At 40.7% G+C, this 26699-nt stretch overlaps 1 protein-coding gene across 6 annotated transcripts in view; it reads right to left on the bottom strand.

Annotated features, from left to right (window-relative positions):
• TRIM37 (tripartite motif containing 37) overlaps positions 1 to 26699 on the bottom strand; it is a 123801-nt gene that overhangs the window by 86230 nt on the left and 10872 nt on the right. For 4 of the 6 annotated variants that reach the window (XM_039477046.2, XM_074388083.1, XM_039477047.2 and 1 more), the window contains exons 3-8: positions 20677 to 20717; positions 17354 to 17470; positions 11713 to 11800; positions 8624 to 8746; positions 6976 to 7099; positions 1596 to 1663 (exon numbers count right to left, since the gene is read on the bottom strand). In XM_039477046.2, the coding sequence (XP_039332980.2) occupies positions 1596 to 1663; positions 6976 to 7099; positions 8624 to 8746; positions 11713 to 11800; positions 17354 to 17470; positions 20677 to 20717 (561 nt within the window). Of the gene's footprint in view, positions 1 to 1578; positions 1664 to 6975; positions 7100 to 8623; positions 8747 to 11712; positions 11801 to 17353; positions 17471 to 20676; positions 20724 to 26699 lie in introns of those variants that run through there. The other 2 variants (XM_074388085.1, XM_074388084.1) reach the window with 2 other exon arrangements.

Here is a 26699-nt window from a genome sequence, read left to right as displayed (position 1 = left end):
ATTGCTTGAGGTCAGAAGTTCGAAACCATCCTGAGTAACGTAGTGAGACCTCATTTCCACAAGGTGGTGGTGCACACCATTAATCCCAGCACTTTGGGAGACCAAGATGGGCAGATCACAAGGTCAAGAGACTGACAGCATCATGGCTAACGTGGTGAAACCATGTCTCCACTAAAAATACAAAAATTAGCTGGATGTGGTGGTGTGTACCTGCAGGCCCAGCTACTCAAAGAGGCTGAGGCTGAGGGAGGAGAACTGCTTGAACCTGGGAGGCAGAGGTTACAGTGAGGCAAGATCATGCAACTGCACTGCAGCCTGGTAACAGAGTGAGACTCTGTCTCAAAAAAATGCACATACAAACACACACACGTGTGTGTATGTGTAAAAAGCAAAAGGAAAAACAAATGAGGATAAGAAAAATAACAGTATTTAGTAAATATTTATGTACTGAATCCTACCAGCCAAATTGTCAATCAAGTACAAAGATAAAATAAAAATATTTTCAGACATTCAGTTCAAGAAAAATATGTGGGCCGGGCACGGTGGCTCAAGCCTGTAATCCCAGCACTTTGGGAGGCCGAGGCAGGTGGATCACGAGGTCAAGAGATCGAGACCATCCTGGTCAACATGGTGAAACCCCGTCTCTACTAAAAATACAAAACATTAGCTGGGCATGGTGGCGCGCGCCTGTAATGTCAGCTACTCAGGAGGCTGAGGCAGGAGAATTGCTTGAACCCAGGAGGCGGAGGTTGCAGTCAGCCGAGATCACGCCATTGCACTCCAGCCTGGATAACAAGAGCGAAACTCCGTCTCAAAAAAAAAAGAAAAATATGTTCTGATAACCCTTCCTGGAAAGCTACTGAGGGAAGTAGAATATTAAAACAAAACAAGTAAACCAAGAGAGTGGAAGCCATAGAAATCAGGAAACATGGAATTGAACACAAGAAAGACGTGAAGGGAATCCCCAGAATGCTCAAGATAAAAAATCTCAGGAGACAGCTGATATTACAGACAGAGAGATATTACAAAAAGCAAATTCCAGACAAGTGAATATATCAAATATTTGTACAACACTACATATTTTATTTACTTATTTACTATATGCTTCATATTCACCTACCCTAATCTAAAATATAAACTCTATGAAGACAGCATTTCACGATTCTGTTCACTGCTGTATCCCCAATATCTAGAACAATGCCTGCTATTTAGGACTTAATATTTCCCCAACAAATAAAAATGATAAATTTTAGCATAATAATCACTATGTGTAAAGTAACTGGTAATAATATCTCAAAGCCACCACTTAAGTCACAGTGTGGGGAGATTTTAACATTTTATACATTCAGATTTCTATGGAAAGAACTTTATTCTTACAAAGCAGAATGTAATTCTACTCATGTAGTTCCCAAAAATGAAGGAAAAACTTAAGAATCAGCAGATTCCTATTTCATAAAAATCTCCATTATAGCACAAAGACTGACAGATCTTTTAATGTCATACAGATAATCAGTCAAAAAAAAAAAAAAAAAACTTTTACAATATACAGAGAAAAAAGGATAAAGACTATTTCATTACATTTAATATTTCATCACCTGGTGCTCCACCTCCTGAAGTAAGGATTCCAAAAGTTCTGTTTCTTGGGTTAGAGATGTCTTCTGACCTGTTTAAAAACAGTGAATCATCAACATGTGGACTCATTATTGGTTTAAGAAAAAAATTAACTTCCAATGAACATATTCAATAACAAGAAACCTACTTCAAGTAAGCAAATATTCATTACAGCTACCCTAAAAATTCACATAAAACTTTTCAGAGCCGGGCGCGGTGGCTCACGCCTGTAATCCCAGCACTTTGGGAGGCCAAGGTGGGTGGATCACCAGGTCAAGAGATCGAGACCATCCTGGTCAACATGCTGAAACCCCGTCTCTACTAAAAAAAAAAAATACAAAAAATTAGTTGGGCATGGTGGCGCGTGCCTGTAATCCCAGCTACTCAGGAGGCTGAGGCAGGAGATTTGCCTAAACCCAGGAGGCGGAGTTTGTGATGAGCCGAGATCGCGCCACTGCACTTCAGCCTGGGTAACAAGAGCGAAATTCCATCTCAAAAAAAAAAGAACTTTAAGAGGTTGAATTTAATATTATAGTAGCCTTGAAAAGAGAAATTCAGAACCAATTCTAATTAGTTTTAGACGAGATATCATTTAGATTAAAATCATCTAAGAAATGAAATATGCAATGACAATATACTTCAAGCAAAAAATTTACTTTTCTAGATTTTCATATTCCCTTGGGAAGAAGCAGTAACAAGAATTTCATTCAGTCAGCTATTCAGAAATAATTTACCAAATTTAATTGTAGCTTCAAAGAGAATAAAAAGTGGGCCAGATTTTTATGTTAAATATCAGCAAAGGTCCGTCTTGTAAATATACAAGAATCTGTTAAAAAAAAAAAAAAAATGCCCAAAGAGGTGAACAGTCTCAAAAAGTTGGAGACAGAAAACGATAAACAAATTATTATTACTGGCTGGGGGCGGTGGCTCATGCTTGTAATCTCTGCACTTTGGGAGGCCAAAGCAAGAAGATAACTTGAGCCTAGGTATTTGAGATCAGCCTGGGCAACATGCCAATACTGTCTTTATAAAAAAATCTAAAAATTAGCCAGGAGTGATGGTGCATGCCTGCAGTCCCAGCTACTCAAGAGGCTGAGGCACAAGGATTGCTCGAGCCCAGGAAGTCAAGACTGCATGCAGTTATGCAGCAACCCTTGACCATACTACTGCACTCTAGCCTGGGCAACAGAGACCCTGTCTCAAAAAAAAAAAAAAAAAAAAAAAAAAAAATATATATATATATATATATATATATATATATAATATACATATATGTAATATATATGTATATATACACACACACCCCATTACAAAAATTATAGAAAAGTGCTTTTATATATATATACACACACGCACACACAATTATATATTAATATAAATGCGTATGTTATATATAAGGATATATATATATATATATATATATATATTTTTTTTTTTTTTTTTTTTTTTTTTGAGACGGAGTTTCGCTCTTGTTGCCCAGGCTGGAGTGCAATGGCGCGATCTCGGCTCACCGCGACCTCCGCCTCCTGGGTTCAGGCAATTCTCCTGCCTTAGCCTCCTGAGTAGCTGGGATTACAGGCACACGCCACTATGCCCAGCTAATTTTTAGTATTTTTAGTAGAGACGGGGTTTCACCATGTTGACCAGGATGGTCTCGATCTCTTGACCTCGTGATCCACCCGTCTCGGCCTCCCAAAGTGCTGGGATTACAGGCTTGAGCCACCGCGCCCGGCCATAAGGATATATATTATATATAATAAATATAATCACATATAAGAAATGTACATTACATAAAATATATAAATATTATATAAAATATATAATAAATATATTTCTTATATAAAATATATATACATTTTTTGAGATGGAGTCTCTCTGTCACCAGGCTAGAGTACAGTGGAACAATCCTGGCTTACTGCAAACTCTGCCACCCAGGTTCAAGCAATTTTCCTGCCTCAGCCTCCCAAGTAGCTGAGACTACAGGCACCCACTACCACGCCCTGCTACTTTCTGTATTTTTAGAAGAGACAGGGTTTCACCACATTGGCCAGGATGGCCTCACTCTCCTGACCTCATGATCCGCCCACCTTGGACTCCCAAAGTGCTGGGGTTACAGGCATGTGCGCCACTGTGCCTGGCCACTTTATATGTTTTTAAACAAAAAGAAAGTAGGTATGCTTACCAAATCAGGCCATTTTCTTTGTAAACCAAAAAATTTGAAAAATTGGAAGTACATCCATGAGGAGAGCAAAAGTTTTATCAATCTGTAGTGTTATTTGACATGGAAAAACATTTATGGAAAAAGGAAGAACTTTTATTTATTTTTAACTTATTTTTTTGATAGGGTCTCGTCTGTCACCCAGGCTGTAGTACAGTGGCGTGACTGCAGCTCACTGCAACCTCTACCTCTGAGGCTCAAGCAATTCTCCCACCTCAGCCTCCTGAGTAGCTGGGACTACACGTGCATGCTACCACACCTGGCTAATTTTTCTTTTATTTTCTAAGTAGACATGGGGTTTCACCACATTGCCCAAGCTGGTCTTAAACTCCTGGGCTCAAGAGATCCACCTGCCTCAGCCTAGAACTTTTTTTTTTTTTTTTTTTTTTTTTTTGAGACGGAGTTTCGCTCTTGTTACCCAGGCTGGAGTGCAATGGCGCGATCTCGGCTCACCGCAACCTCCGCCTCCTGGGTTCAGGCAATTCTCCTGCCTCAGCCTCCTGAGTAGCTGGGATTACAGGCAAGCGCCACCATGCCCATGCCCAGGTAATTTTTTGTATTTTTAGTAGAGACGGGGTTTCACCATGTTGACCAGGATGGTCTCGATCTCTTGACCTTGTGATCCACCCGCCTCGGCCTCCCAAAGTGCTGGGATTACAGGCTTGAGCCACCGCGCCCGGCTGAACTTTTATTTTTGCAACAAAACTCAGAATTTCTAGATTGCAAAAGAGTTAAAATAAATTATTAGCTAGAATCTAATATTATCAGATATAATTTCTACCATCACCATATTCCACAATCCTAAAACACTAGCCTATGAACAACACTACAGTACATAATTCAACTTAAAAATTAGTGGCAGAGGCTGGGCACATTGGCTCACGCATGCAATCCCAGCACTTTGAGAGGCCAAGGGGCCGAGGGGGAGCTGGTAGATCACCTGAGGTCAGGAGTTTGAGACAGGCCTTGCCAACATGGCAAAATCCTGTCTCTACTAAAAATACAAAAAATTAGCCAGGCTTGGTTGCATGTGCCTGTAGTCCCAGCAACTCAAGAGGCTGAGGAATGAGAATTGTTTGAACCCAGGAGGCAGAAGTTACAGTGAGCCAAGATCACGCCACTGTACTCCAGCCTCGGTGACAAAGCAAGCTCTGTTTCAAAAATAATAACAATAAAAATTAGTGGCAGAAATTGTGGTATGAATTAAAAATCTGAAGTTTATAAGACTATTCTAAAATATACTAACCCTGAAAATATCTTTTTCCCCACCTCTTATCCTTAGAAGAAATCCTATTTAGTCATAAAAGCTATCTTGGAAATCATAAACTTTAATTTTTCATAATGAAAAATAAGTTGGAAGCCACAAAAGCAGGGCAAGTTCAGTTGCTAGAAAGGCAAGCTATTTCATAGAGTTATACAGGTAGTAAAATTAATAAACTTAAGAGATCTGTACTGTGGTATTATTTCACTTTTAGTTGATTCAATTAAATAAATGAAACAATGAACAAATTCACTCAGGATAAACACGACCACATGCAAATATGTATTTGGCTACTACTGAAAATCATATCAACAGTAAAGATCCTCTCAATTTTCAAGTCCTAATACATATCAACATACCAGTACTCTACATGGCTTAATGAACTTAAAGGAAACTCAAATATCACCTAAAGTCCTGAAAAATTAAGATGACCTACGTGTATCACTGACTGCAACTGAGGACCTAAGAACAATTATGATTTTCATTTACATAAAATCTTTATGTAGCATTGTGACTGGTGTAATTAATACCTGCAGGTTTTGTCTAATTGCTCCACTGTGTAGATGAACTGTGCTTTTCAATCTAACTACTAGAAGAATGATTTTTTAAGACTATTTGCTGCTGAGTCTGTGGGGAAAAAACCTAAAAAATTCAGGTATTAAATAGTATAGAATTATAAAAGCGATTCATGAATGATATACAAATACCCAAATTCAAAGATACTTGCATCTTATTTTTAAAAAGTTAAAAGCAAAATGATAAAATCATTATTTTGGATGACACAAAGACATGGCTAAAATCTTGGAGAATCAAGACAGCTGATAAAAAAACTCTTCGTTCACACCTTAATTAAAGTATGTATTTTATTTTGGGCTATGATAAAAAATACAAACCGGGCGCGGAGGCTCACGCCTATGATTCCAGCACTTTGGGAGGCCGAGACGGGTGGATCACGAGGTCAAGAAATCGAGACCATCCTGGCCAACATGGTGAAACCCCATCTCTACTAAAAATACAAAAATTAGCTGGGCATGGCGGCACGTGCCTGTAATCCCAGCTACTCAGGAGGCTGAGGCAGGAGAATTGCCTGAACCCGGGAGGCGGAGGTTGCGGTGAGCCGAGATCGCGCCATTGCACTCCAGCCTGGGTAACAAGAGCGAAACTCTGTCTCAAAAACAAAAACAAAAACAAAAACAAAATACAAAGCTGGTTTTTAGTCAGCAAAACACTGGAAGGACTAAGATCACCAAAACAAATATAACAAAACAAACTTTAGCACTGGATCTAACTCTTAAAGTTTAAGTTTAATACCAGACTCCACAATCAAAGAAGAATGAAGAAATCTTTGAAAAGCAAAGTTCAGCAATAAATATAATTAAACATATATAAAAGGAAATCTACTAGAAATCAAAAGCCGAGACTTTAAATCTCTAAGAAAAAGCTGGCGGGGATGACGCTGACATTACAAATGTCAGTTCTTCATCCTCAGTGAAAATGGATGGAAAGGATATGTGACATTAGAAGAAGGAATTCCCTTAGATTTGGAAAAAAAGCTACCTAACAATTATGTCCACCGGCCACTGGGATTTTCATCCAAATGGCTATAAAAACTTTTCTCTCCTGAAGATTAGCATGGCCCCTGCGCAAAGATGACATGCAAATTCATAAAAAAAAAAAAAAAAAGAAAAAAAGAAAAAGAAAAACAACTTTTCTCTCCTATCATTTCTAAACACAAGTCAAACATTTATCTGCCTACATTGTAACAACATGGAGTTGACTAAAATCTCAAGATTCCTTCCTAGGATCACCACCGTTACTCTTCAAAGACTGAATCTCAAAGAAGCTGAAAGCACCAGGTACCCCAGCAGCATACAAAAACACTTACCCATCAGCGTTATAAGCTTATTCTTCAGCTGTGTGTCTAACCGTGCAATCATCATCTCCACTGCATTCCTAATTTCCCGAACACGCTCATCTTTCGCATTTCTTACAGCTTCTACGTTCCTTTCCTAGAAGATAAACAGGTCAGAATAATTTTAACTGGGTAAATTTTAAAAACAGAAGCACCACATTATAATATTGCCAGGAAAAGATAACAGGAAAGCCGGGCGCGGTGGCTCAATCCTGTAATCCCAGCACTTTGGGAGGCTGAGGCAGGTGGATCACGAGGTCAGGAGATCGAGACCATCCTGGTCAACATGGTGAAACCCCGTCTCTACTAAAAATACAAAAAATTAGCTGGGCATGGTGGCGCGTGCCTGTAATCCCAGCTACTCAGGAGGCTGAGGCAGGAGAATTGCCTGAACCCAGGAGGCGGAGGTTGCGGTGAGCCGAGATCGCGCCATTGCACTCCAGCCTGGGTAACAAGAGCGAAACTCTGTCTCCAAAAAAAAAAAAAAAGGTAACAGGAAAAAGGTAGGCCAAATGGAAATGACCCAACTTGCTTATATTTCAAAATGGCCTACATGCAATCAAAATCACAAATCTTCTGTATAAAGAACGTTATAAATGATCTCTTCATTCTTGACTCCTAAATGCGTAAAACAAAGAAGGCATCTGTTTTTAAGTTACGATATGATCCACAAACTTCATTATAAGTTAGGAAATGGTCCATAAACCTCATTCATGACTGTCATTCTGCCCACCTGAAACAAAATATATTCTAAAAATATAATTTCATTCTTTGGGGCTTATCACATTTTTTCACAAAAATAACATTATAAATAGCCCACTAAAGCTGTCTGACTTATATAATATCTGAAGAGTAATGTTAAATACTACACTTCCAACTCTGTGGAGTTCTAAATCAGCACATGACAAATAGTTCACTCCTTAGTAAAAGAAACTCACCCAAAAGCTGGGGATCCAAAGAACATGTAATTTAAGGAATGACTGTAAAAGTCAGTATTGATTCTGTTTAGAAGCAATTATTGGAGCCGGATACAGTGGCTCACGCCTGTAAGCTCAGCACTTTGGGAGGCTAAGGTGGACAGATCACCAGAGGTCAGGAGGTCGAGACAAGCCTGGCCAACATAGTGAATCCCTGTGTCTACTACAAGTACAAAAAATTAGCTGGGCATGGTGGTGGGTGCCTGTAATTCCGGCTACTCCGGAGGCTGGGGCAGAAGAATCGCTTGAACCCCAGAGGCAAAGGTTGCAGCGAGTTGAGATCGAACCATTGCACTCAAGCCTGGGCAACAAGAGCGAAATTCTGTCTCAAAAAAAAAAAAAAAAAAAAAAAAAGGATTATTGACTCTGTAACAAATAGACTTTTAAAACTCACTAACTGATTTTCTAATTCTACCTAAGTGCAGAATTCTCTGACTGCAACTGCTTCCTTACAGACCAGGGGCATTTTGTATGCAAATTCCTCAGCTAGTCTGAAATTTATGGAATTTAACTATAGGTGCAGCCTATCAAATTTGCAAATCTTGAAAAATCTTGATTTCAATGTATGATTAATTTGTGTTATAAAAATATATTACATATTACAGATTAAAAACAAAATAACTGTATTTTAGTAGTAGTCTTACCACTTCTTGAACTAAGCTGATCAGTTCCATGAGACGCCGACGAAGTTTGGCTACCTCTTCATTCACTTTAGTGACATGCTGCTCATAAATTTCTGCCAAAGGTTTAAAGGTATGTCCACCATGCTATTTAAATTAGAGTAGTTTTAGAACAGTTTCACATCTCTCATCAGCATTTACATTCCTTTGTAACACTCTATATATAGACACTAATAAACCAGTAAATATTTCAAATGGATTTCATCTTTTTAGCTAACTTAATTTTGAAGCAGGCCAGTGCCTGCTTAAAATCATTTGGTCCACGTAGGAACTCTTTCAAGACTGTAAATAAAGGGCTTTAGCAAAATATTAATTTAACTAGAAATTAACATATTAAAAAGAACGAAAATCTTTAACCACAGCCCAAATCATCTGCTACAACCTTATCAGCCACTCACTCTTCTCTCAGGCTCCACTAGTCTTTTTCCATGTCCTCAAACTTCTTTCCACCAAGCCTTTACAAAAATTACTCCCTCTTATTAAAAAGTAATTCTCAGCCAGCTGCGGTAGCTCATGCCTGTAATCCCAGTACTTTAGGAGCCTGAGGAGGGAAGATCACTTGAACCCAGGAATTCAAGACTGGCCTGGCCAATAAGGCACAAATCCATCTCTACTAAAATACAAAAATTAGCCAGGAGTGGCAGCGCACACCCATAATCCCAGCTACTCCAGCAGCTGAGACGTGAGAATTGCTTGAACCCGGGAGGCAGAGCTTTCCGTAATCTGTGATCATGCCCCTGTACTCCAGTCTGGGTCATACTCTGTTCCAAAAAAAGAATAATATTTTTTAAAAAACAACAACAACAAAATAATAAAAATAATGCCAGGTGTGGAGGCTCACACCTGTAATCCTAGCATTTTAAAAAGCTAAGGCGGGTGGATCACCTGAGGTCAGGAGTTTGAGACCAGCCTGGCCAACACAGCAAAACCCCATCTCCACTAAAAAATACAAAAATTAGCTGGGCATCGTAGTGCATGCCTGTAATCTCAGCTACTCGGGAGGCTGAGGCTGGAGAATTGCTTGAACCCAGGAGGTGGAGGTTGCAGTGAGCTATCACCACTGCACTCCAGCCTGGGCTACTAAATCCCAGCTACTCGAAGGCTGAGGCAGGAGACTCGCTTGAACCTGGTAGGCAGAGGTTGCAGTGAGCCGAGATCATACCACTGCACTCCAGCCTGAGCAACAGAGCGAGACTCTGTCTCAAAAAACAAAACAAAACAACAATAATTCTCCATCTTCCCTCTCCCATCTTAGTTTGTCTTAATCCTACTCATCCTTTGAAGCTTAGCTCAGATTTATAGAATCGGCTGCCATAGTTATGCATCCTCATCAACTCTCTGTAATTTATTCCTATAACTTATTATACCAATTAAATATGTAATTGTTTGATATGTTCATCACCAAATCTCTAGGATCTACCACAGTATGAATGTACCACAAATCCCTAGTCTCTACCACAGAATGAATTAGAAAAACACTTGATTTAACAGCACCTTGAAAAACACACTGAAAAAAAATAGACACTTGAACAAAAAGCCCATAATACAAAATTAGCAAAACCAATGAACCCATTTCCCATCCCACAGTTACTACAGAGATGGAAGGTTGATACAAGTTAGCCTCACAAATCCAGTTGCATTCAGTAATTTTTATAGCTAACTACCTAAAAATAATTTTCTTGATTGGTAACCAGAATTAAATTTTTATTATAAGAAGCCTCCTATATTTGCAGTAGCTTTGAAGAAGGAAAAAAAAAAAGAAGCTTCCTATAAACATGTAAGTTCTTATTAAAATTGTCTTATTTAGCCAAAGCATCCCACTATTATCCCCAAAAGAAAAAAGATGTAGATTTGTATATGTTGACTTTAAGTATACAAAAAGATGTTTCTACTGTCTCTTATAAAACCTATATAAAGTATTAAATTTGATAACTTATCTTTTTCTAGTCAGCACTTTAATATTCAAATTCTAAGAATGCTCTCTGAATTCAGCTCCACTCAATCTGACCTGCCACTCTCTGTAAAACATACTGACTGATGTCCTCAGAATAATCAATTCTCATGGCAACTCTAGATGCCTACCTACTTGCATTTTCCCCATCACTTATTTGTCCTCACTAAGAATCTGTGGTGTTTATTCTCAACCTATTTATGTCAATTGTACTTATTACTATAAGGAAATCGTTTGATTAAGTATTCAGTAAACAACAGAACATGACTTTAAAATAAAAAAGCTGCTTCTGGCCGGGCGCGGTGGCTCAAGCCTGTAATCCCAGCACTTTGGGAGGCCGAGGCGGGTGGATCACGAGGTCAAGAGATCGAGACCATCCTGGTCAACATGGTGAAACCCTGTCTCTACTAAAAATGCAAAAAATTAGCTAGGCATGGTGGCGCGTGCCTGTAATCCCAGCTACTCAGGAAGCTGAGGAGGGAGAATTGCCTGAAGCCAGGAGGCGGAGGTTGCGGTGAGCCGAGATCGCGCCATTGCACTCCAGCCTGGGTAACAAGAGCGAAACTCCGTCTCAAAAAAAAAAAAAAAAAAAAAAAAAAGATGCTTCTAACAAAACAGATTTTAATGCTTCAGACTTGATGGGAGATTATCTTTAAAAAATGCTCTTGAATTCGATGGGAAAAAAGAATCTAAAAAATTAAAAATGATTATAAGATCCAGATATTTCACTCATGTTGTTTCATAAGTTCTTACTCCATTGGAAATCTTCGCCCCTACATCTATCGGATCAACTGACCTTTAATTTAAAAAATGACCTGGATCCTACAACAAAAAGATTTGCAAATGAAGAGAGGATATGTTTTAACAGTGTTAGAGGTTAAAATATTTATGTAAGGGGTTCATGGCCTACATCAAACCACACAAATAAGATTCTTATGGAATAGAAGTGCAATACCTTTAATAAAGCATCTATAAAGCAGATGCATTTTAATTTTAATCCTATGAGAGCATAACAACACTATTTCCTATCTGAATAAAACAAGTATTTCAGTGCCTTCCAATCTCTAACTAAAAAAATACATACTGAATTTGTTCTGCTCACCATTCCTCCCCAAAGTGCACACTGATGGCAGATACACTTCTTACAAGTCCAGCAAAACACACTAAGTTTTTCATGGTGATTTTCACATCTATACAATATGAAAAGGAAATAAAGTTATAAATTAAATAAAATTAGAACATAATTACCTCCATAAATTCTTAAGGTTGGGCAAAGAAATCAATTTTAAGTGATTTTGTCTCAAGAAGCACAGCATAAAATCTACTCCATGGCTTCTGGAAAGTAAGCTAAAGAAGTGTATGTGGACAATTCTTTGTAAAGTACTGTTTTCGTTAATCTGGACTTTAAAATCACATGTAAAATACATATTTGCTTCTCAAAAACAGCACATATATTGCATCATTTCCAAGCAACACTACAGATGATATAGTCTATTGTACTACTACATTTTGACCAAGTACTTAATAATCACATTGATTATGCATCTATATCTATATAAGCATGAGCAAATACTTTTCCCACATGTGGTCAATGATAACAATCCAGGTCAGGCACAGTGGCTCATGCCTGTAATCCCAACACTTTGGAGGGTCAAGGTGGGTGGATCATGAGGTCAGGAGTTCCAGACCAGCCTGACCCACATAGTGAAACCTTGTCTCTACTAAAAATACAAAAATTAGCTGGGTCTCATGGCATGTGCCTGTAATCCCAGCTACTCAGAAGGCTAAGGCAGGAGATCTGCTTTAACTCAGGAGGTGGAGGTTGCAGTGGGCAGAGATTGTGCCACTGCACTCCAGCATGGGCAACAGAGCATCTCAAAAAAAACAAAAACAAAAAACAAAACCAATAATCAAGACACATGATTAATTGCACAATTTAAGACTAGACCCTCATGAAAAATGAACAACTCAATTTTAAACTTTCTCTTAAACTGGATATTCACATGAAAAACAATTAAGGCAGACTCTGTTATGGATTGACTATGTCCCCCCTCAAATTCATAGGTTAAAGCCTTAATCTCCAGTATGAGTATATCTGGAGACAGAGCCTTTAAGGAGGTAATTAAGGTTAAGTAAGGATCATAAGGGCGGGACCCACATTCAACAGGTCTGGTGTTCTTTACAAGAGGAAGAGACACCAGGCGTGCATGGACACATAGCAAAGATCACGTGAGGACAGAGCTAGGCGGTGGCCATCTACAAGTCAAGGAAAAAGGGCGGCCTCACCAGAAACCAACATTGCCAGCATCTTAATCTTGGACTTACACCTGTAAGAACTGTGAGAAAATACTTTTTTGTTCTTTTTCAGAGTCTGATTTTGTCACCAGGCGCCAGGCTGGAGTACAGCGGTGCAATTTTGGCTAACTACAACCTCCGCCTCCTAGGTTCAAGCAATTCTCCTGCCTCGGCCTCCAGAGTATCGGGGACTACAGGCACGTGCCACCACGCCCAGCTAATTTTTGTATTTTAAGTAGAGACGGGGTTTCTCTATGTTGGCCAGGCTGGTCTCGATCTCTTGACCTCATGATCTACCCACCTCAGCCTCCCAAAGTGCTGGAATTACAGGCGTGAGCCACTGCACCCGGCCTACAAATTTCTATCGTTTAAGCTACCCAGTTAGCAGTATTTTTATGGAACACCTACCAAACTAATACAGACCCTTACTTTACACCATATACACTAAATAAATTATAGGCTGGATGCGATGGTGGCTTATGCCTGTAATCCCAGCACTTAGGGGGGCCAAGGTGGGTAGATCACTTGAGGCCTGGAGTTTAAGACCCGCCTGGCCAACAGAGTGAAATTCCATCTCTACTAGAAATACAAAACATTAGCTGGGCGTGATGGTGCATTCCTATAATCCCAGCTACTCAGAAGGCTGAGCCATGAGAAATCACTTCAATCCAAAGAGACAGAGGTTGCAGTGAGCTGATAATTGTGCCACTGCATTCCAGCCTGGATGACAAGGTAAGAATCTGCCTCAAGAAAAAAAAAAAAAAGAAAGAAAGAAAGAAAGAGGGTTTACTATCCAGAATATATAAATAACCCTTATAATTCAACAAATAAATTTTTAAAACCCTAACTTAAAAATGAGCAAAAGATCTCCAATAAGCGGCCGGGTGCGGTGGCTCAAGCCTGTAATCCCAGCACTTTGGGAAGCCGAGGCGGGTGGATCATGAGGTCGACAGATCGAGACCATCCTGGTCAACATGGTGAAACCCCGTCTCTACTAAAAATACAAAAAATTAGCTGGGCATGGTGGTGCGTGCCTGTAATCCCAGCTATTCAGGAGGCTGAGGCAGGAGAATTGCTTGAACCCAGGAGGCAGAGGTTGCAGTGATCCGAGATCGTGCCATTACACTCCAGCTTGGGTAACAAGAGCAAAACTGTCTCAAAAAAAAAAAAAAAAAAAAAGATCTCCAATAAGCATATGAAAAGATGCTCATCACCACTAATGATTAGAGAAATGTGAATTCTAACCTCATACCATATTAGGATAGTTGCTATCAAAAACAAAAACAAAAAAACAGCAAGTGTTGGCCAGGATGTAGAGAAATTTGATCTCTTGTGCACTGTTGGTGGGACTATAAAATGGCACATACATAGTCACTATGGAAAACAGTATGGAGATTCCTCAAAAATTTAAATTAAAAATAAAATTACCACATGATCTAGCCAACTCCTATTCTGATTACATAACCAAAAGAACAGAAAGCAGTCTCAAAGACATGAACACCCATGGTCACAGCAGCATTATTCACAACAGCCAAAAGGTGGAAGCAACGCCAATTTTCACTAGCAGATGAATGGACAAACAATGTGACACATGTATACAATATAATGTTACTTGGCCTTAAAAAGGTAGGAAATTTTGACACATGGATGAACCCTGAGGACATTACGCTAAGTAAAATAAACCAGTTACAAAAAAAATAGGTACTGTATGGTTTTACTTACATGTGATATCTAGAGTACTCAAACTGATAGAAACAAAGTATAATGGTGGCTGCCAAGGGCCGCTGGGAAAAGGGAATAGGGAGTTGTTTAATGGGTATAGTTTTAGATTTGCAAGTTTTAAAAGTTCTGGAGATTGGCTGCACATACTTAACATACTAACTGTACATTTTAAAATGATTAAGATGGGCTGAGCACGGTGCCTCACACCTAAAATCCTAGCACTTTGGGAGGTCGAGGCGGGTGGATTGCACGAGCTCAGGAGTTCAAGACCAGCCTGGGCAATATGGTGAAACTCCCATCTCTACTAAAATACAAAAAATCAGCCAGGCATGGCAGCATGCGCCTGTAACCCCAGCTACTTGGGAGGTTGAGACAAAAGAATAGCTTGAACCTGAGAGGCAGAGGTTGCAGTGGGCCGAGATCGTGCAATTGCACTCCAGCCTGGGCGACAGGGCAAGACTCCATCTCAAAAAAAAAAAAAAAAAAAAGATTAAGATGGCAAATTTTAAGTATATTTTACCATAATTAAAACGTTTTAAGTTTTCTCTTGCTTGTAAAGTAGATGCACTCTTGCATTTTTGACACTTGATTTTAGACAAAAGGCCAAGGAACTTGCTTTTCTTTTTCTGAGACGGAGTCTCGCTCTTGTTACCCAGGCTGGAGTGCAATGGCACGGTCTCGGCTCACCGCAACCTCCGCCTCCTGGGTTCAGCTGATTCTCCTGCCTCAGCCTCCTGAGTAGCTGGGATTACAGGCACGCGCCACCATGCCCAGCTAATTTTTTTGTATTTTTAGTAGAGACGGGGTTTCACCATGTTGACCAGGATGGTCTCAATCTCTTGACCTCGTGATATACCCGCCTCGGCCTCCCAAAGTGCTGGGATTACAGGCATGAGCCACGGCGCCCGACTTAGGAACTTGCTTTTTTTGAAATGGAGTCTACCTCTGTCATTCCGGCTGGAGTACAGTGGCGCAATCTCGGCTCACTACAACCTCCACCTTCCAGGTTCAAGCAATTCTAACTGCCTCAGCCTCTCAAGTAGCTGGGATTACAGGCAACTGCCACCATGCCCAGTAATTTTTGCATTTTTAATAGAGCCAAGGCTTTGTCATGTTGGCCAGGCTGGTCTTGAACTCCTGACCTTAGGTGATCCACCTGCCTCAGCCTCCCAAAGTGCTGGGATTCTGCTACAAGTAACAGAATTCCTTAAGAGTACAGTTAAACTTGAATAGGTTTTTTTTCTTTTTGGAGACTGAGTCTTGCTCTGTCGCCCTGGCTGCAGTGCAATGGTACCATCTCAGCTCACTACAACCTCTGCCTCCTGGGCTGAAGCTATTCTCCAGCCTCAGTCTTCCAAGTAGCTGGGATTACAGGCATCTGTCATCAAGCATGGCTAATTTTTGTATTTTCACTAGAGATGAGGTTTCACCATGTTGGCCAGGCTGGTCTTGAACTCCGGACATCAGGTAATCCACCGGCCTCAACTTTCCAAAATGCTGGGATTGTAGGCATGAGCCACTGCACCTGATCCAATAGTAGGTTTTAATTCTGATTATGCATTAATGTGTTAATACTACCACAGTTAAGCCTCTTTCTCTATTTCTTTTTTCTTTTTTTAAGAGATGGGGTCTTGCTATGTTGCCTAAGCCGTCCTCTGGGCTCAAGAGATTCTCCTGTCTGAGCCCCCCATGTAGCTGGGACTACAGGTGCACACTAACATGCCCTGTTCTCTTTTACTTCTATGGTTCTATTTCCTCAGTATAATAAAGAAACAGATACAATTTTTTCTAGTGACCTGTGAGGTTTCAACCTCTTGCTTTACCATGTTGTAACTCCACAGAAAGTGATATAGCTTTGTTTCTAAATATTCAAGGGCCCTAGAATCTCACCTAATTCAAGTTATTTTATTATTGCTGGACAATGAAGCCTTACAATTCACCATGTTGTAGTTTCTTCATCTATGAAAACAAATCACTGCCACATTATTTTTTCCTTTATCTGCTCCCCATAAACACTCCCCAGATATGTTCAAAATCCTTCAATCACGTAACATAAGACCATTGATTCATTCCTATCCATCAAATGATTTGACACTGTATTATCACTGTTTCCCATTAAGCAGTTAACAGAAATCATGTCTCATTTACCTCTGTATGCCTATCATTTAGCGAAGTACTTCCTGTGTGGGGAAAGAGTGAGGCAAAGGGTGTCTGTGTGTATACAGGGCATGAAATAACTGTTGTTAAACTTATTAAAAAATATGTTACTTAGGCCGGGCGCGGTGGCTCAAGCCTGTAATCCCAGCACTTTGGGAGGCCGAGGCGGGCGGATCACAAGGTCAAGAGATCGAGACCACCCTGGTCAACATGGTGAAACCCCGTCTCTACTAAAAATACAAAAAATTAGCTGGGCGTGGTGGCGCATGCCTGTAATCCCAGCTACTCAGGAGGCTGAGGCAGGAGAATTGCCTGAACCCAGGGGGCGGAGGTTGCAGTGAGCCGAGATCACGTCATTGCACTCCAGCCGGGGTAACAAGAGCGAAACTCCGTATCACAAAAAAAAAAAAAAAAAAAGTTACTTAATAGGAACAACACATGATTGAAAGAATTAAGAACTATAACACTACTTATTCACAAGTAACTAAAAGGCAATTACCAATACACTGTCATTAAACAACACAAAGGCAAAATCCATTCAATATTGAACAAAGAAATTGAGGACATACTTGTCCTTTTCGTTTTCTTCATGTTTGGTGAGACTGCAGAGTTGAAGAGTATCAAGCTGTTGTGTTACTTCTTCTGCCCAACGACAATTTACTAGTTCTCGTAGCTGGAGTGGAGCACTGGGGAGAAAATCCATATACATATTCTAACTCAGGAATTTCAGATTATTTTCCAGAATAAACACATTTCTCAAAATAGAGGGCACAATAATACTCATACTGTAACACTACTTTTTTTTTTTTTTTTTTTTTTAAGAGACACGGTCTCTTTCTATCACCCAGGGTGTGATGTAGTGGCATGATCATGGTTTACTGTAGCCTTGACCTCCTGGGCTCAAGCGATCCACCTGCCTCAGCCTCCCAAGTAGCTGAGATTACAGCAAGACAATACCAAACCCAACTAATTTTAAAATTTTTTGTAAAGACGGGAATCTCACTACATTGCTCAAGCTGGTCTTGAATTTCTGGCCTCCAGTGATCCTCCAACCTTAGCTTCCTAAAGTACTGGGATTGCAGGTATGAGCCATCACCTGGCCCCATAACACTATTAAAACTAAAAAAAAAAAAAACTCTTTGCAACTTATTTTCACGGAATTAACACATTGTTCACCAAAAGAAATTTTAAAACTACACACACACAAAAAAGATTCAGAATACGGACCAATTTCTGAACTTCTAAGTCTAAAGCTGTACTGTTGGCATGGTGGCTCAGGCCTATAATCCCAGCACTTTGGGAGGCTGAGGCAGGTAGACTGCTTGAGCCCAGGTGTTCGAGACCAGCCTGCAAAACATGATGAAACCCTAGCTCTACAAAAAATTAGCCAAACATGGTGGCATGTGCCTATAGTCCCAGCCACCCATGACGCTAAGGCAGGAGGACCACCTGAGCCAGAGGGATGGAGGCTGCAGTGAGCCAAAATCATGCCTCTGCATTCCAGTCTGGGCAACAGAGTGAGACCCTGTCTCAGCGGAAAAAAAAAAAATACATCAGCTATACTGTCCAAAATGATAGCTACTAGCCACATGTGACTAAAATCAAATAAAAATAATATTTTATCATATAGTCACACTAGACACATTTCAAGTGATCAACAGCCATACGTGGCTAGTAGCTACCATACTGGACAGTGTGGACACAAAACGCTTTCACCATTATAGAAAGTTCTACTTGATAGTGCTGGACTTCCTATAAGATAATGTAAGAAAGGTGGGATGGGCACGGTGGTTCACACTTGCAATCCTAGACCTTTGGGAGGCTAAGGTAGTAGATCTATTGAGCCCAGGAAGTTGAGATCAGTATGGCTAACATAGTGACATCACATCTCTACAAAAAATAAAATTAGCTGGGCATGGTAATACACACCAGTGGTCCCAGTCAGCAGGGAGGTTGAGGTGAGAGAATCACCTGAGCCCAGGAGGTTGAGGCTGCAGTGAGCTGAGATCGCACTACTGCACTCTGGCCTGAAAGACAGAGTGAGACTCTGTCTCAAAAATATGAAACCAAGGGGGGATGGAACAAAAAAAAAAAAAGAAAGAAAGAAAAAAGAAAAAAAGAAAAAGAAATCGAGAGGAGAGAGAGAAAATAGAAAAAAATAGAAAGAAAAGTAAATACAAAAAGAAAAATGGGCAACAGATGGCACTCCGGCATTATTTTTTGAAACCAAAAGTAGAGCTAACCTAAATGTCTCTCAATATGGGCATAAATAAATCAAGGTATGACTATAGTCACTTTTTTTTTTTTCCAAAAAATGACATATGTATACATATAATCAAGAAAAGATATATTTTACATGAAAAAGCAAACTGCAAAATACTATATCATTTGTACATTTTAAGAAAAAGTATATGGGAATCACACAGATATATATACATATAAATATAGGCACAATCATACCAGATTAGGGCCTTAAAAAAATACATGCACAAGGCCGGGCGCGGTGGCTCACACCTCTAATCCCAGCACTTTGGGAGGTGGAGGTCGGGGGATCACAAGGTCAAGAGATTGAGACGATTATGGTCAACATGGTGAAACCCCGTCTCTACTAAAAATACAAAAATTAGCTGGGCATGGTGGCGCACGCCTGGAGTCCCAGCTACTCGGGAGGCTGAGGCAGGAGAATTGCCTGAACCCAGGAGGCGGAGGTTGCAGTGAGCCGAGATCGCGCCATTGCACTCCAACCTGGGTAACAAGAGCGAAACTCCGTCTCGAAAAAAAAAAAACATGCACAAAAAATGGTCTAGAAGAACAGATACCAAACCCAACAATGTCTTCTGAAACAATGCCTTCTGAAAAGACAGGGTAGAAAGGTATCAGAATCAGAAGTCTTTTTATTTTATATTTATCTCTACTACTTGAATTTTTTTTTTTTTTTTTGGCTTTCTTCCCCAGGCTGGAGTGCAGTGGCACAATCTTGGCTCAAGTGCAGTGCATGATCTCAGCTCACTGCAACCTCTGTCTCCCAAGATCAAGCGATTCTCATGCCTCAGCCTCCCGCATAGCTAGGAATACAGGGGCGCACCACCACACCCAGCTAATTTTTGAGTTTTTGGTAGAGACAAGGTTTCATTATGTTGGTCAGGCTGACCTCAAGTGATCTGCCTGCTTTGGCCTCCCAAAGTGCTGGGATTATAGGTGTGAGCCACCATGCCCAGCCAAACTATCTGGATTTTTTAAAACAGAAACCTTAAAAATGTTTTGCTTAATTATAAAAAGTAAGTTATGACCTATCTAGATTATTTTAGCCAGAAACATTAAAAATGTGTTGCTTAGCCGGGCACGGTGGCTCAAGCCCGTAATCCCAGCACTTTGGGAGGCCGAGGCGGGTGGATCACGAGGTCAAGAGATCGAGACCATCCTGGTCAGCATGGTGAAACCCCGTCTCTACTAAAAATACAAAAAATTAGCGGGGCAGGGTGGCGCGTGCCTGTAATCCCAGCTACTCAGGAGCCTGAGGCAGGAGAATTGCCTGAACCCAGGAGGCGGAGGTTGCGGTGAGCCGAGATCGCGCCATTGCACTCCAGCCTGGGTAACAAGAGCGAAACTCCGTCTCAAAAAAAAAAAAAAAAATGTGTTGCTTAATTATAAAAGTTAAGAAGTTATACAATAATTTTCTATGAAAGGCAGGGTACAACATAGTAAACATAATTCTAAGTCACATGAAATAGCCCGCATTTCTTTTTCTAGTCAGATTGCTTATTTCTACTCGACTATCTTCACGAAGAAGAAAAACATGACAGATTGCAGGAAAACTGCCATTATGAATCCTAAGGCACATTCTGACTCTTGCTATTTTCCAAATTCAAAAATAATCAAGCAAAACACTTACCGGCAATGAGGACATTGAGCTCTCTGCTCTGTCAGCCAGCGCTAAGGGGGCAAAAGAGTTAGATTTTGATTAGAAAACACAATGTGAGAGAGAGAGAGAGAAAGAGAGATTGATTAGAAAACACAATTACTTTGTGTGTGTGTGTGTGTGTGTGTGTGTGTGTGTAAAATACTTAATACAAACCTAATAAGTTTAACTGTCTACAGTGCTTAAATTAATTTTAGAGATTAAAATAACAGGCAATCTACTGTCTCCCTCATACTGTCATCTGATAGGGACAACTTTCTAAGGGACAGAACTCAAACCAAAATAGCTATTCTCACACAGGAAAAAGAATGATTCCAGGACTAACTGATTCTCATGGAGAATGTGTATATAATCTTATTATTGTCTTATAGAGAATGTGTATATAATCTTATTATTGTCCTATAATAATGATACTGTCAAGCCGGGCGCGGTGGCTCAAGCCTGTAATCCCAGCACTTTGGGAGGCCGAGGCGGGTGGATCACGAGGTCGAGAGATCGAGACCATCCTGGTCAACATGGTGAAACCCCGTCTCTACTAAAAATACAAAAAATTAGCTGGGCATGGTGGCACGTGCCTGTAATCCCAGCTACTCAGGAGCCTGAGGCAGGAGAATTGCCTGAACCCAGGAGGCGGAGGTTGCGGTGAGCCGAGATCGCGCCATTGCACTCCAGCCTGGGTAACAAGAGCGAAACTCCGCCTCAAAAAATAATAATAATAATAATAATAATGATACTGTCACCTTTGCACCCAAAAATGAACCACAGTGATGGTTTATTTCTACCTAAACGTACTTCTAAATTTATTTTTTGAAAAGTAAGCTAATTTGGCAGGCCGTGGTGGCTCACACCTGTAATCCCAACACTTTGGGAGGTTGAAGTGGGTGGATAACCTGAGGTCAGCAGTTCGAGACCAGCCTGGGCAACATGGCAAAACTTCGTCTCTACTAAAAATATAAAAATTAGCCGGGCATGGTGACAGGTGCCTGAAATGCCAGCTACTTGGTAAGCTGAGGCAAGAGAATTGCTTGAACACGGGAGGCAGAGGTTGCAGTGAGCCAGGATTGTGCCACTGTACTACAGCATGGGTAAAGAGTGAAACTGTCTTTTAAAAAAAAAAAAAAAAAAAAAAAAAAAAGTCCGGGCGTAGTGGCTCACGACTGTAATCCAAGCACTCTGGAGGCCAAGGCGGGCAGATCACCTGAGGTCGGGAGTTCAAGACCAGCCTTACCAACATGGTGAAACCCTGTCTTTTAAAAAAAAAAAAAAAAAGAAAATCAACTTTGTAACAGAAAACAATCTCTTTAAGAAACATTAATTGCCGGGCACGGTGGCTCAAGCCTGTAATCCCAGCACTTTGGGAGGCCGAGGCGGGTGGATCACGAGGTCAAGAGATCGAGACCATCCCGGTCAACATAGTGAAACCCCGTCTCTACTAAAAATACAAAAAAAAAATTAGCTGGGCATGGTAGCACGTGCCTGTAATCCCAGCTACTCAGGAGGCTGAGGCAGGAGAATTGCCTGAACCCAGGAGGCGGAGGTTGCGGTGAGCCGAGATCGCACCATTGCACTCCAGCCTGGGTAACAAGAGCAAAACTCTGTCTCAAAAAAAAAAAAAAAAAAAAAAGAAACATTAATTAAGCCAGGCGCGGTGGCTCAAGCCTTTAATCCCAGCGCTTTGGGAGGCCGAGGCAGGTGGATCAGGAGGTCAACAGACTGAGACCATCCTGGTCAACATGGTGAAACGCCATCTCTACTAAAAATACAAAAAAAATTAGCTAGGCATGGTGCTGCATGCCTGTAATCCCAGCTACTCAGAAGGCTGAGGCAGGAGAATTGCCTGAACCCAGGAGGTGGAGGTTGCGGTGAGCCGAGATCGCACCATTGCACTCCAGCCTGGGTAACAAGAGCAAAACTCCGTCTCAAAAAAAAAAAAAAAAAAGAAACATTAATTACAGCAATCATTAAAAATCTTAGATCATGGGTTCGTGATTGATTAAATACTATTTCCAATGCCTAATCCTGCACTTGAAACTAATTAAAAATATAACTATTTATCATATTCCTTCTATTTCTTCAGAATATAATCAGAGCTATCTATCACTACTGACATGTAATGTGTATCCTCATTCATAAAGCTATGTGAAAAATTGTATTGCATATTTATTGTTCTAGGAGTTTAAGACATTTGCTAGAGAAATTGTGCTAGGGAAATCCTCAACAAAATCCTAGTAAAATAAATTCAACAGAATAGTTAAAAGATTATATACTGTGGCCAAGTGGGATTTATTTCTAGCATACAAAGATGGTTCAACATACAAAAATCATTCAATGTAATACACCTTTAATGAAATAAAGATCACAAAAAACCCACCATGTTCATCTCAAATGATGCAGAAAAGGCATCTGACAAAGCCCCATATCCTTTCATGATAAAAATACTCAATGTATATAAACAGAAGGGAACTTCCTCAACTTGATATAGACCATATATAAAAACTCCTAAAAATCATAGTCAACAATTCAAAGGCTAAAAACTCTATCCCTTAAGATCAGGAAAAAGAAAAAGATGCCAGCTTCTACCATTTCTATTGAACATAATGCAGGTACTAAAAATTTCAGCCAGAGTACTTAGGCAAGATAAAGAAAAAGTATTCTAATCAAAAAAGAAGTGAAATTATCTTTTTGCAGATGAGATGATCGTATCTGTAAAAATCCATAAAGATTCCAGGAAATATTGTTAAAGCTAATAGATGCGGCAGTTACAGGATACAAAATAAACATACAAAAAAACGCTGGCATTTCTATAAGCTTGCAATGAACAATCAAAAAAGAAAATGAAGAAAATAACACATGTGCAACAGCATCAAAAAGAAAAAAATACTTAGGGAAGAAAACAAACCAGGAAGTTGAAAGACATACATGGAGGCTCAGTGTGATGGCTCCGCCTATAATCCCAGCATTGGGAAGCCAAGGCAGGAGCATGCTTAAATCCAGAGGCTGAGGCTGCAGTGAGAAATGACTGCATCACTGCACACCAGCCTGGGTGACAGTGAGATCCTTTCTCAAAAAAATAAAAAAGACTTACACATGAAAAACTACAATATACTGCTAAAAGAAGTTAAAGAAGTCCTAAATAAATGGAAAGACACCTGTGTTCATGGATCATAAGACTTAATATTGTTAAGACAACAATACTACTCAAAGGCATGTACAGAATCTACGTAATCCCTACTAAAACTCAAACCGTACTTTTTATTTGGTAGAAAATACATTGAAAATTCATGTGGAATCTCACAGGATGCCAAATAGCCACAAGTATCTTGAAAGAGAAAAACAAAGTTGGAGGACTCACACTTTCTAATTTCAAAACTTACTATAAAGATACATTAATCAGCCAGGAACAGTGGCTCACGCCTGTAATCCCAGCACTTTCAGAGGCTGAGGTGGACAGATCATGAGGTTAAAAGATCAAGACCATCCCGGCCAACATGGTGAAACTCTGTCTCTACTAAAAACACAAAAGTTAGCCAAGAGTGGTGGCACATGCCTGTAGTCCCAGTTACTCGGGAGGCTGAGACAGGAGAATTGCTTGAACCCAGGAGGCAGAGGTTGCAGTGAACTGAGACCATGCCACTGCACTCCAGCCTGGCAACACAGCGAGACTGTGTCTCAATTAAAAGAAGAAAAAAGAAAAAGAAAAAAAGATACAGTAATCAAAACAATGTGGTACTACCATGAGGACAGAAATAGAGACTAATAGAACAGAACAGAGAGGTAGAAATAAATAAATATTTTATAATTCCATTTATATGAAGTACTGAGTACAGTCAAACATAAAGACAGAAGGTAGTGGTTAACAGGGGCTGGGGGAAGAGAATATTGAGAATTAAGTTTAACAGGTACAGAGTTTCAGTTTGTAATGACGAAAAAGTACTAAAGATGGATAGTGGTGATGGCTGCACAACAATGTGAATGTACGTAATGCTACTAAACTACACTTAAAAAGACAGTTAAAATCACAAATTTGGCCAAGTAGCTCATATCTGTAATCCTAGCACTTGGGAGGCCAAGGCAGGTGGATCACGAGGTCAAGAGATCAAGACCATCCTGGTCAACATGGTGAAACGCCGTCTCTGCTAAAATAAAATACAAAAAAAAAAGAAATTAGCTGGGCATGGTGGCGCAAGCCTGTAATCCCAGCTACTCAGGAGGCTGAGGCAGGAGAATCGTCTGAACCCAGGAGGCGGAGGTTGCGGTGAGCCGAGATAGCGCCATTGCACTCCAGCCTAGGTAACAACAGCGAAACTCCGTCTCAAAAAATAAAATAAAATAAATAAAAAATAAAAAAACCAGCCAGGCATGATGGCGCACACTTGTGGTCCCAGCTGCTCAAGAGTCTGAGGCAGGCCAATTGCTTGAGGCCCAGAGGTAGAGGCTGCAGTGAGCTCTCATTGTGTCACTGCACCCTGGCATGGGCAACAGAGTGAGACCTTGTCTCATTAAAAGAAAAACAAGCAAATTTTACATTATGTATATTTTGTCACAATTAAAAAAAAAAAAAAAGTTAAACAAAATACCGCATGACCCAGAAATTTCACTCCTAAATATACATTCAAGAGAAACGGGCCAGGCGCGGTGGTTCAAGCCTGTAACCCCAGCACTTTGGGAAGCCGAGGCGGGTGAATCACAAGGTCAAGAGATCGAGACCGTCCTGTCAACAAGGTGAAACCCCGTCTCTACTAAAAATACAAAAAATTAGCTGGGCATGGTGGCATGTGCCTGTTATCCCAGCTACTCAGGAGGCTGAGGCAGGAGAATTGCCTGAACCCAGGAGGCGGAGGTTGCGGTGAGCCGAGATCGTGCCATTGCACTCCAGCCTGGGTAACAAGAGCAAAACTCTGTCTCAAAAAAAAAAAAAAAAAGAGAGAAATGAAAGCAGAAACTCAAACAGCTAATTGTTAACTATAGAATTATTAACAATATCCAAAGCCGGGTCGCGGTGGCTCACACCTGTAATCCCAGCACTTTGGGAGGCCGAGGTGGGTGGATCACGAGGTCAAGAGATCGAGACCGTCCTGGTCAACATAGTGAAACCCCGTCTCTACTAAAAATACAAAAAATTAACTGGGCATGGTGGCGCGTGCCTGTAATCCCAGCTACTCAGGAGGCTGAGGCAAGAGAATTGCCTGAACCCAGGAGGCAGAGGTCACGGTGAGCCGAGATCGCGCCATTGCACTCCAGCCTGGGTAACAAGAGCGAAACTCCGTCTCAAATAAATAAATAAATAAATAAATAAATAAATAACAATATCCAGGCCGGGCACAGTGGCTCAAGCCTGTAATCCCAGCACTTTGGGAGGCCGAGGCAGGTGGATTACAAGGTCAAGAGGTCAAGACCATCCTGGTCAACATGGTGAAACCCGGTCTCTACTAAAAAGTACAAAAAATTAGCTGGGCATGGTGGCGCGTGCCTGTAATCCCAGCTACTCAAGAGGCTGAGGCAGGAGAATTGCCCGAATCCAGGAGGCGGAGGTTGCGGTGAGCCAAGATCGCACCATTGCACTCCAGCCTGAGTAACAAGAGCGAAACTCTGTCTCAAAAAAAATAAATAAATAAACAAACACCAATATCCAAAAGGTGAAAACAACCTAAGTGTCCATCAAGAGATAAAAACGTATAAACAAGCCGGGCGCGGTGGCTCATGCCTGTAATCCCAGCACTTTGGGAGGCCCAGGTGGGTGGATCACGAGGTCAAGAGACCAAGACCATCCTGGTCAACATGGTGAAACCCCATCTCTACTAAAAATACTAATAATCAGCTGGGCATGGTGGCGTGTGCCTATAATCCCAGCTACTCAGGAGGCTGAGGCAGGAGAATTGCCTGAACCCAGGAGGCGGAGGTTGCGATGAGCCAAGATCGCGCCATTGTACTCCAGCCTGGGTAACAAGAGCGAAACTCCGTCTCAAAAAAAAAATGTATCAACAATAGGTGCTATA

This window comes from Saimiri boliviensis, chromosome 17 (assembly GCF_048565385.1).
Source record: "Saimiri boliviensis isolate mSaiBol1 chromosome 17, mSaiBol1.pri, whole genome shotgun sequence".
NCBI classification, from domain to species: domain Eukaryota; kingdom Metazoa; phylum Chordata; class Mammalia; order Primates; family Cebidae; genus Saimiri; species Saimiri boliviensis.
This window is presented reverse-complemented; position numbering and strand designations above follow the sequence as displayed.